General features: G+C 43.2%; 1 protein-coding gene across 1 annotated transcript in view; it reads right to left on the reverse strand.

Moving 5' to 3' along the window:
* The window catches only part of SCN4A (sodium voltage-gated channel alpha subunit 4), a 1,135,018-nt gene that overhangs the window by 542,102 nt on the left and 580,319 nt on the right, over nt 1–12,597 (reverse strand). The window contains exon 10 of the mRNA XM_069238085.1: nt 2,558–2,770. Within this exon, the coding sequence (XP_069094186.1) occupies nt 2,558–2,770 (213 nt within the window). The remainder of the gene's footprint in view (nt 1–2,557; nt 2,771–12,597) is intronic.

A 12,597-nucleotide genomic window follows, 5' to 3' on the forward strand; every position in this document is an offset into this window, starting at 1 on the left:
GGAGTAATCTCAGTTGGCCTGGTGGAAAAATTAACATCCCTCAATCTTAGGCTACTCCACCGACCGAATTTAGAAATGACCCCCAAGCAGGCAGTCATTTCTGAAAGATCAATACTTCTTAAACTCTGCGACATGGCTCTGTCAACATGACAGAGCCGTCCATCCAATATATTATTTTTTTTATTTTGAAAAAGAAAACGCCCCCTTTGCCATTGGAGTTCTCTCCCATGGGATAGATGCATTAGATAGCTTTCCCTGCCCTATATTGCTACGGTTTTGCTAGGGGTGACAGGTAGTGAAAACTGACCGGTACGTGCACCCATCTAAATTAGGTGGGGGGATAAAGAGGTCAGCTTCCAACAGCCCTTTCTCAGTCAGACCATGGGAGGGGTGTAACCAAGGCACAGTACAATTAGTCTCTGACATAGTTGCATCTATTGGCACCCCTCTTCTAAAGTCGGCGGGCAGACCAGCCTGTTGGCAGTAAGATACTCCATTGCCTTTGTGTCAGAGTATCCTTATGTCCAAGATTTAAATGAGCATCTAAGTGTCATTTGCTTTCAAATAAACTGTTTTCTAAATAGCGCAGATTTCAATACATTACAAGGATGCCCAAATACAAAGGGCCGAGTTGTAGTTCTCAGTTCAAAAAGACCCCTAAATCATTCCTCCATTTAAGGGAGCTTATACAAATTTTGCACTTACAAAGTTCAATTGTTAAAAAAGATGAGCAATCTAATCATGAGCCTCCAATTATTGGCCAACCATGTCTGAATGATTAAAAATATATTATTCTCTAGAACCACTATGAACTGATACCAACACGGAGGAACTCCTGGCCAACAGGGATGCTGCCCATTTCACCCAGGTTTCCAATCCAACAGTGAATTCATGCTCCGCGACATTGAAAACAGGAAAGAAGGACACCAAACATATAGTAAAACTAAACACAGAAGGGTGGCAAAAGACCTGACTTCCCATAAAGACCGTGATTGCCCAATGATCTTGTCACGCATGATACAATGTTGTGTGCGTTTGTACGCACACAGATTAAGTGTGCATGTATGCTGGGATTTCTCCTCACTGCGGTCTTTATCTATTTAGCAATGCCAAGTGGTCCTGCTGCGAGCAGGGCTTGCTGCCCAGAGTTGTACATCCACTACAAACCAGCCTTGGGACTCTGCATTCCTTAATTAGCACGTATTACACAGGCATTTCCTTCCTCTAGACAGACAGTGTGAACAACTGTCCCGTGAAGCGATCTCTTTTATGAGATGCCCATGAAGGTACTGCCTGCTCTGGGAGTCACAGAGGGGAGCAGCGGAGGTTCACATCCTGGGCAGACTTCACAATGTTAATGACGAAATCTTATTATAGTGGAGACATCACAGTAGCAGTGGATACTGTGAAGTGTGGTGATATCTACCCTAAATGTCATTCTGTAAAGTGAACACGCAACTTTGTTTTGACCTTTTTAGCATTCTTTGCGTATTTATAGAGCATGACTGTGATAAAAGGCAATCTAAAAAGTATTATTAGAAGTATAACCTATCATAATTGGTACTTGTGTTACCAATCCTTGACTGATGAATGAACACAACAAAGTCTATCTTTTGATATACGGGTGACCCAAAGCATCTATGCTGCTGGTGAATTAAACGAACTTCTGCCCTCAACATCAGTCACCCATTATCTCCACTTGGCCTGGTTACAGGAATGACCTGTCCCATTGCCATTATACATAAATTTGAAATACTGGGGACATCCACAGTTTAACACCTGAGACACTGGCGGCTCAAAAAACTGAGACTCCCAGGGTAAAAATTCAGCCAGATGGGGAAATACCAAGTGAATCTGTTGAGTTAAATCTGATTCATGCTGCGATTCTCCATGTCTAAGTGGATCATCAGAGTCTAACTCTATATGATCCAGTGTTTCCAACCCCTGGAGATACCCTTACTACTGGAAATTGTATCTATAGCCGGAATTAATGGACCCATTCACAAGCAACTCAAAATGATGGCCCTACAGTGCTATTCTACTGGCATCTTAAGGTAAACACAGAAGCCATCTGATTTTCGCTATTGTAAGGCACTGCTTAGGGTCCAATTAAATTGAATACAATTCCCATCGAACGTCGCTTGCGTTACCTGTAAATAGAGGGAATACCCTGTATTTTCTATATGGCCTAAGGGGTTTAACTACAACTTTCCTTTGCTCACATTGTTATACCAGAGTGATTTAAATGTGATAAGAATTCCCCATTTCTCGAAACGCATTCCTATTTAAGAGGAAGATGAACCTCAGTTGTAAAATCAGTATTGAAAGGAACATTAAAAAGAGAAAAGTTATTTCTTTAATGGAGAAGTGTTTAATTGTAATTAAATAAATGTACCACCAGAATGATTTTCATATGATGAACGTCTCTTTGAAGTAGAGGATCAGAATGAGCCACCCGGGCTCTCTTTGTCATTCATATTGGGATTTTCGGCTACAAACCAGCCACATCCACCTCCATGCCTGGATTCTTGCCTGACATACACAAACTTAGACATACCAGTTTCTGCTGCTCCCCCTGGTGCTTCTTCAGTTGCTCCAGCAGCTTCTGAAACTCTTCCTCTTTCTCTAGCGCCTCCTGGATGGTGGCTTCATTTTGCTCGGCATACGCCATGGCCACCACCGCCAGGATCAGATTGATGAGGTAGAAGGATCCCAAAAATATTACGACAACAAAGAAGATCATGTAGGTCTTGCCAGCAGCGCGCAGAGTCTGTAGAAAGATCATGCATTACCTTATGTTGAACAAAGAGGGAACATATATATGACAACAAAGACTACTTGGTACCAACATTCTACATAATGAAAAGTTAATCGTTTAAGGATTTTTTTTTAATAATCTGAATACGTCTGGAAATCATACAAATATGAGACATATTAAAATCAATAATAGTAGAAAAAAGATTTCTAGCTGAAGAAACAATTGTATATGTTGTAGGTTGTGATGCCTTTTGTTTTTTTACAATGTTAGCAAATGGTACGACAAATGTGGCTTCGATCCTTTACTGGTTCCCCACTGCAAATATATTCTGTTTTCTCTTAAGTCATGGACTCGGGAGCTTGAAAATCGGAACGTTTGTGCTCTGAAACAGTCCGTGAGTAGGAGGACAGTACAAACAGCCAGTAACATAGATTATAAGCTTTTTGAGTGTAGAGGTATTTCATTGTAGAGTACTTCAAGACTCGTAGGCAAGGGCACAATGCTGAGAAGAATGTTCATAAATAAATAAAGCTTTAATCATTTGGATCTGTTAGTGGGTGCTGAAAGCACCTGTCGTGGGACCTCTCAGTTGCTCTTTGCTGGGCGCAGTTCTCTGGTATGTTGCTCTTTTTTAATGAGCCCCTCTGGATGCTGACGGCTGTCACAGGGAGAGGACGCTGCGCCGCAGTCAGCTGTGTCTTGTTTAACGCCTGAGCCCCTAAGCCATCAATGGGAGCATTCTCTCAGATCCTGCTAATGTGTTAGTTCTTGCGCTGGGTGACTACAAAGAAGTGTTAAAGATGCTATTTAAAGGCTCGGCTTCCTAAAGGACACTGCATTGTTATCTGCCAGGCCCACCGTCCGTCAAGGGAACGCCAGCAGAGACTGGGACATCCGTGCGCACAGTTGTGCTCCTACCGAAAAGTACTCACAATTTTACCTTGATTGTATTTAAGCAAATATGTTCTTTTATTTTCGACAATGAACTTGAGGAGCCTTGATTTCTTTCACTTTAAGCTCTGTAGAGGTCCTTAAAATGTGTCTTGTAAAGCATTAACTGGGAGAGAAGAAGCTACACCCCTGTAGCAGTGGTTCTCCAGCAGCTGTACACGTGTATTAATTATATTTACCTGGAGAAGAGAAGGCTTATCCTTGTAGCAATGATTGTCCAGAACACTTGTTATCTAGAGCACAATAGACCTTGTTTCTTCTCGCCTCTATATGGAGTGTATTCACAGAATATCAACAATTGCTTTTACCTGGCCCCAGCTATGTATTGCTTGAAAATGATCCCCAAATAAAATACATTTTACATACAAATGACACTTGGTTGAAAAGTAAAAGTGACAATCACAATACTGAGAAAAAAAAGAGGCGTGAGACTTGGAGGTGTCACGTGGTAATGGAGCATACCGTTTGTGTTAGAGTAGGGAGGCCAAAATGCTGCATTAGCTTTTAATTTTCCACTTGGCCATCTTCAGGTATAAAGCAACAAAACAGATCTGGAATGGGATGAGCATAATGGGAGTAAAACTGTGCAGTGCTTTGGTTACGTGGTGGCGTAAGTCTCCGCCGAACTTTGTTATGTCCACCTGCCAGATGTCACATTTTGCCTTTTTGGGAGCTGGAAAGGAGCACTGATATTAAATGTGCACCAAATACTACCAAAGACCTACTGTACACAAATAATTAGCAAGGATTACTGCTTAATACCAGAGGAGACAGCAAAGTATACCACCGGCGAATCTGTCGAACTGAAACGAAAAGTGAACATTTGTCGGAAATACCAAATCTCTTCGAACATTACCCGTTTCTCTTTGAAAATAACTGACGGAATCGAGCCCAAAATATGACAAACTGCCTTCAAAAATCATGCAAAGGCAACAATTGGAAGTCAAGGTCAACAGGATTATGGAAGAGCAGCACAACCACAATGCAAACGCAAACATTCATAGCTAAACTTACGCCCATCCACACACCATTATACATGGTCAGCAATGTTTAAACATGACTGTACCCCAGAGCATGCTCTTCTTTACCTTGCTGACGTGGTGGTGTTGGAGTGTGACTTTAAAATTAATATTAACATGAAAAGCTTGCAATATAATGTGTAATAATGCTGCATAGAAAATCTGTTAACCTAAGAAATAATGAACGCATTGAAATGTGCCCATGGGGAGTGGCCACCAATATATACGATGATTAATGAAACTGACTAATGATGAATTAACAATGTACGACTTTATATTAGCATTGAGAATTATGTATTAAGGTTTTGCTAAATTAATCACTAGGCCTTAGTTAGCGAGGGTGTGGGCCTAGCTGCCTGGTCTCATATTAAACTGTGTTTTTCTAACATGCAATGTGCTGCTTTCCTGAAGGACACAAAGCTGTACTTTTCCAGAAGCTGGAGATATGTGTGTAGCTGTAGTAAATTCTTTCTCATGGGACCCGACTTGTTCAAGGAGACATTCTTGCCGAATGCAATAGTGTAATTCGCGACAGGTGCAAGGTCGACTGCACTAGGAGAAGACAATGGAACTACTGACTGGAACAATAAGTGTAACTTTTCTGACCTGACATTCCACCCGATGAAGACGTCAATCACAGGAGCCAATAAACTGCATGAGAACTGTGTTAGGTGAAAATTCTAGTAAGGTGTGTGGAGAATTATTGGACAGAGATAATGATGCACCAAATATTGCCCAATGCAAAATTAGAGACATGTTCGATAGTTTTGATATAACAACGTGACCCGAGGAGAAATCAGCCATTTCTTAGCCATTTTTCTTAGCCATTCTTCCTCACCAAACCTTGCCATTACTTAGCCATTCTTCAGCCTTCTTTGCCATTCTAAGAGACTTTGGCCCTCATTATAACCCTGGCGGTCAAAGACCACCAGAGCTGTTTTGACGATGAATCTTGCAAATTACGATCGTTGTGGAAGCGCTGCAGTCGCACCGCTGGGACCGTCAGTTTTCTGCCACGTTGGTCCCGGCGGTTGTAATCCTCCAGGGCAGCGCTGCTTGCAGTGCTGCCCAGGGGATTACGAGTCCCCCTCCCGCCAGCCTTTTCCCGGCGGTAGGAACCGCATGAAAAGGCTGGCGGAAAGGGGAGTTGCGGGGCCCACTGGCACAGCCCCATTAAGCTGTTCACTGTCTGCGTAGCAGACAGTGAAAAGTGCGACAGGTGCAACTGCACCCGTCGCACCGCTGCAACGCCGCCGGCTCCATTTGGAGCCGGCTCCCGTGTTGCAGCCGACATCCCCGCTGGGCCAGCGGGCGGAAACTAGGTTTCCGCCCGCCAGCCCAGCGGGGATGTTGTAATGGCCGCATTGGCGGCCGCACAGCGGTTACAACCGCCAATGTTGTAATGAAGGCCTTACTCTTTAGCCGCCTGATACTTTAAATCATCCTCATCCTATTCCCTGCCTAATGCTTACTTCTCCTCCTTATGAGGGAAGAGCCTATTCTTAGCTATGCCCTACTGAGACTTGACTGATCTATCCTGGCTGATGGCGAATTGACTGATTTCCGGAGGACGAAGACTGACACTGTTTGCTGACTCATTCAGATAGGTAACTATCTGATGATAATTGTAATTGTCTGTTTGCCTTTTCTTTCTAGGTACCAACTGCTCTTTTGATAGAGTCCATAGTCAGATGTTTTCCAAATTCGTGTTGCTAAATTGTTTTGCATGAAGCCCAACATGCTGATGCTAATTTGAGGTTGGTTAAGGAGTTCACTAATATCAGATGCAAATAGACAAATGACTGAATTCTTGCTTTGTTGAATAATGTACTAATGATGCTCTGCTAAAGTTGATTCATGTTAACGTCGTGCTTTGTTCTAATGTTCATGATCTATGCTCTGATAAAGTTTTGCTCTGATTGCCAAGTTATAGTGGTTCTGATGTGCTTGTTATTGTTGAGACTAATAAATATGATATTAGATTGTAACTAATAGGGAATAAATATCCTAACTCTTACTAGATTTGTGTGATTATTCATGGCTGAAAGGTCATGGTGCGTTCATTGTATTGATCTATATTAAATGTTATTGATTAGCTTGCTCGATTAGTTATTGTGTATATTAATAGAGTTATTGACCTATTGATTGTGATGTCAAAAGATACCTTGTTCTGGAAGTCTCTAAATGTGGTCAAAGGGTTTATTGGCCTAGGCGTGTCTCCTTGTAAGTTTACTTATCAAGGTTCGGACGCATTATCAGTGGTTCTCGCATTAGTCACATGTTGGTTACTGAATGTGTAAAAATTGGAATTTATGGCATATTAATGGGCATGATCCCCAACATAATGGTAGCCATCACAGACATATTGTGGCTCTCCATAGCATTATGTTGACAAGCCATGCCACAGTTACAGCCAATAACTATTTCTGGGATGACATATTGTAGGCATCCTTGAAAGAATAGTGGGCATCCTCGGACACATCTGGCAAAATATGTCACTCCATGGCATGGGGTTGAGAATTCTGAGCAAAAATGTGGGCATCTCTGGTATGATGGAGGCCATTCCAAGAAGACAATGGGTCATCCGTAGAATATTGTGGGCATCTTTGCATTTTGTGGTAATTTCTGATAAAAGATTACAACAGTTATCCACTAGCCTTGATATCAACAACAGGTAATGGGCTTCCTATGGTAGAAACATAACCCCTGTAGCAGTCTAGTGAGTTTACCAGTAGGCTACATGGTAATGAGGTCTCGTTAGGTATGCACCCATGTTCACAGAGAAAAGACAGTGTGGGTGGCAAGAAAAAAATGTCTTGTCCCTTTGGCTCTGCGAGATGGTGCAAGACAGATTTCCAGAAGATTCTGAGATTGACTGGATGGTGAACGCTGGCCACCTGCAGATTATTAGGAACCAAAAGAAGGAGGCTATTGGAACATTTGCATTCGCTAGAGCAAGCTGATGCAGAAGCAACCCTACGACTGCAGGCTTACGGAGAATGATGGGATAAGAAGATAATCAGGCATCATGTTAGAACCGGCTGTGGATAGTGAAAGGAAATCACATACAAGCAGGTCCCTGTGATTTGCATACTAAGCAAGAGGCAGATCATAAATAATTCATAAAGTTCTTCAGAAGCTTCCAAACTATGCACTGATGACTGATGAATCCATCTTAACTCTCTAGTTACTAGATGTTACAGCTGAAATTGGCCATTACTCAAAGACTTGACCATAGTTTTTGGATACAACTTACCAAACGGGCAAAAATAGTTCATTTTGGTGATCCTGTTTCTCTGAGAGCAAGTGTACTTGTTTACATTTTGCTTCTGAAAACGTTCCTCTGTCTCCTTACTAAATTAGTTGCAGGGGAAAATAAATGTCTAGCAGCAAAGAACCAGTTTGGAAGGCTTTCCAGCTGATTCTGAAAAGTTTGATTATTGATTGTTAAGCTATAGAAGGGAGAGGTCACAATCTGTATGGAACTTTGATTTACACAAGGTTTAAATCTTCTGACTCCTAATAGGTAACTGGTTTCTGTGACTTGGTAGCATGGATCAAAGAAAGAAGTGTGGTAAGTATGTGACAACTAACCAAACCAAAAGCACATGTAAGAACTAAAGATCTTAAAATGTCCAAACCAGGTTAGATATGAGTGGGGCAATGTATGTAGTGAGAGAAATGCCATAACAATGTAGAAAAATAAATGTGAGCATCAAATGTTATAGCAAAAACAAGAATCACTCATTAAAAAAGATCAATTTAAAATTTAAACATTAGTCTGTGGGATAAGGTATGTGAGATCCCAGCATCTTTCACGGCTGTCATCGGGGATCATGCTGGGTATAGGTTGGTGATTTATCTTAGTCCACAATTTTACCTCTGGCTTTAAAAACTGTACAGGAGGCTAAGGCTGAATATTTTCACAGGGACAATACTGATAGTTGTATTCAAGAAGGGCTCCATGAAGTCAAATATGTCTGTTGAATTACCAGACTTCCTTGAGGAGGTGGTCATACCATGCAACAGCATGCAGGGTAGGTACCCAGTGCACTCACAGTCATACCTGGGCAGGAGAGGAACAGTACACTGACAGACCTAGACTATGGGGTCAGTATAACAATGAACCCGCTGATTTCCTGCTGCTCCAAGAAGGGACCTGGATATATCCCTAAAAGGCTTGGTTCATTTTTGGATTATTTGTTACATTTTTGCTGACTTCTGAGTGACAAGGACAAATAGTTAAACATAATTTGTGGTGGCTGTAAGTAATGGCTCTGTGAAATTATGTCTATTGCATCTACACTATGTACCACTACTACCAAAAATGAACAGAGAGATACAGGGCCTCATTCCGACCCGGACGGGCGGCGGACGCCGCCCGCCGGGCGGAAACCGCCCAAACACCGCCCCGCGGTCAGAAGACCGCGGGGGGCATTTCAACTTTCCCGCTGGGCCGGCGGGCGATCTGCAAAAGATCGCCCGCCGGTCCAGCGGGAAAGCGCCTTCCACGAGGATGCCGGCTCCGAATGGAGCCGGCGGAGTGGAAGGTGTGCGACGGGTGCTGTGGCACCCGTCGCGCTTTTCAGTGTCTGCTAAGCAGACACTGAAAAGCAATGTGGGGCCCTGTTAGGGGGCCCCTGCAGTGCCCATGCCATTGGCATGGGCACTGCAGGGGCCCCCAGGGGCCCCACGACACCCGTTCCCGCCAGCCAGGTTCTGGCGGTGTAAACCGCCAGAACCAGGCTGGCGGGAAGGGGGTCGGAATCCCCATGGCGGCGCAGCTTGCTGCGCCGCCATGGAGGATTCCCATGGGCAGCGGGAAACCGGCGGGAGACCGCTGGTTTCCCGTTTCTGACCGCGGCGTTACCGCCGCGGTCAGAATGCCCATGAATGCACCGCCAGCCTGTTGGCGGTGCATTCGCTGCCCTCGGCCCTGGCGGATTCAATCCGCCAGGGTCAGAATGAGGGCCACAGTGTTGAAAAGTGCTTCTATAATCCCAACTTTTGAAAACAAAATCTAATACATTTTGTTTCCAGTTATAAAGTGTACCTAAATCACCAGTAAAGATTCTTCAGACACAAGTTCATGTTGCAGGAGTACCCATCAAAACTTCAGTCAGATCAAACGCAAATTTCCATCTCTTACTGTTTTTGGGGAGTTTCCCAGCAGCTACTCAAAATTGCTTTGGTCACAAATCCCTCTGTCCTTCCTAGGATCAGGGAAGATGTCTCACAGTTGCAGGAAGGGGGAATGTCGGGTTGTAACTGCTTTGTGTGTTTTCTTCCAGAGAGCCACATCTTCATCTGTTCTTAGGGCATTCTGTAGTCTCTAATTACAAGAAGGAGGTTCTACAGTGGTAAGCATATGTCACTGATGGAACCTGGACCTCTATACTCCAATGTGTCAGTAGGAGATCATCATCAGTAGACCTCTGAACAACCTTCTGATCCCAGAGATTAAAGTCAGAGGCTTGAGACAACACTTTAACCAGCCATCCTTCAGGCAGTCAGGAATTTTTCAGTGCATCAAACAGGTAAATCCACTTTCTTTCTTCTGCGGCCGTCAGTTTTCTGCATGAAGAGGGCCAAGCAGGGCATTATAAAGAGTAAAACCAGTCAGCTACTGGTGTTGACCTCAAGCAGATTAGGACTAAAATTCCCATTCCTTCTACCTATGTTGTCCATTGGTAATGACCCTATTCCAATGCTACGTGCAAGCTTTCAGACAATATAACATCACATTTTACCTTTTTGGGAGCAGGAAATGTGCCTTGCAATTAAACATGCACCAGAAATGTAAATGGGCAGATCTATTTGTTTCTTGTGTTACTCTCTCCACATCTCCAAACTCCACTGGCAGGCCCTTTAAACGCCACTAAGGAGTGAGGTTTTCGCCTGAATTCTGCACGTGATTGTCAACCATAACTAATCATGAAGTCATTAGTGATCAACTTGCCATTCTCCAGCCCTCATCGATTTAATTTGCAGCTTTTCAGCCTTTAACAGCTTTGGTTATGAACCTCCTCCATAATATCAAGTCAGAATCCCCTCTTGATCCCGCCCCTCCCACTATTATGGCATTGGCCTCCGACATTATAGTCCCGCCACTGACTAGGATTCTGAATCACCTTCTAACCTCAGGATCTCTACCACAATCTCTTAAAAATGCTGTCATTAAACCTCTTTTGAAAAAGCCTAAACTTGACCCTACCCTGCTCAGTAACTACAGGCCTATTGCTCTCCTTCCAATCTTAGCCAAAATTATGGAAAACATGTCAACAAGCAAGTGGCATCTTTTCTTGAGGATCATGAACTCTTAGTCTCTACTCAAATGGGATTCAGACCCCCAATAGAGTACTGAATCAGCCCTTCTGGCAGTTACTGAAACCGCCCGTCAACTGTTAGATCACGTAGGGCACGCAGCCATTATTCTACTTGATCTCAGTGTCGCTTTCAACCCATGTAGATCACTATACCCTCCTTCATAGGCTCTCCAGTATAGGGATAGAAGGCACAGCATTCGCTTGGTTTTCCTTGGTTTTCCTCTTTCTTTAATGGAAGAACCTTCCAAGTCCTTGACCATTCTTTTCTGTCCAACATATTTCCCCTCACTTGTGGGGTCCCACAGGGCTTACTCTTTGAGCCCTACTCTTTTTAATATCTATCTTTCTTCTTTAGCTAAAGTTGTTAAACCATATGACCTTTCAGTGGTCACATATGCTGACGATACCCAACTAGTAGTATTTCTTTCCAGTACCAAGGATCCTTCTTTAACAAATCTTTCTCTTTGCCTTGCGGACGTTGGCAAATGGATGAATAAGTCCAAACAAACTTAATGACGGAAAGTCAGAGGTGATGATTGTAGGCAATGGTGCCCCTTCTAATCTCTCGGCATTATACCCAGAGGTTTTTAACAACTTTCCGCCTCCCAAGGATCATACAAAGTGCCTTGGCTTCTGGCTGGATGGCCGTCTTACAATGGAGAAGCAATCTAAAAAGATTTCTTCTTCTTGTTTTTGCCTCCTTAGAGTCCTAAGGAAAGTCTTTAAGCTGCTACCCCCCTGGCCAGAAGAATTCTTATCCAGGCCATGATATTCTCTCGACTGGATTATGGTAGATTATGGTAACTCCCTTTTTCTCAGTTCTCCTGACTATGTAGTGAAGAAACCTCAGGTTGTACAAAATGCGGCTGTAAGACTACTCATGAATCTACCTAGACCTCAATCAGCCAAATCAGCCTTAGCTTCTCTTCATTGGTTACAATAAAACAGCGGATTCGCTTTAAGGCCCTATGCATGATACATAAAACTCTGCACAATAAAGGCCCCCACTTTCTTAGACAAAGCATCTCTCTTTATACCCCTAGAAGAACGCTGGGGTCCTCCACCACCCAGTTAGTTCCCATATCACAGTTTAAGAGGTCTTCATGGGGAGGCAACTCCTTCTCAATCAAGGCAGCGCGCCTTTGGAACTCCTTACCTCTAGAACTCCAGCAAAAACCCTTGGAACTACCATTCCGGATTTTTTTTTTAAACTTCCCTTTATTCAACCTAACTTCCTTATTTTGTTTTACATATTTCTTATTTTCCGTATCAGAGCTGTCACTTCCATTTTAGCGCTGGGAGGCCTTTAGGTTGCTACGCGCCTTATAAATCTGTTAAACTAAACTAAACATATGCATCAACATTCACAAGGCCTTTGGCAATCTAGTCTAGAGTTATTTTCACATTTTAAAAGAAGAGTGTGCATATGTACCTGTGACAAAGAAGCTTTGGTGATCATTTTCCCTCCTTTTCCTGTAAACTTTGTCTGGGCTTTCTTGGAAATGCTACTGCCGGTTGTCCTGTCTCAGGCATGAAGATTGTA

This window comes from Pleurodeles waltl, chromosome 6 (genome assembly GCF_031143425.1).
Source record: "Pleurodeles waltl isolate 20211129_DDA chromosome 6, aPleWal1.hap1.20221129, whole genome shotgun sequence".
NCBI lineage: Eukaryota > Metazoa > Chordata > Amphibia > Caudata > Salamandridae > Pleurodeles > Pleurodeles waltl.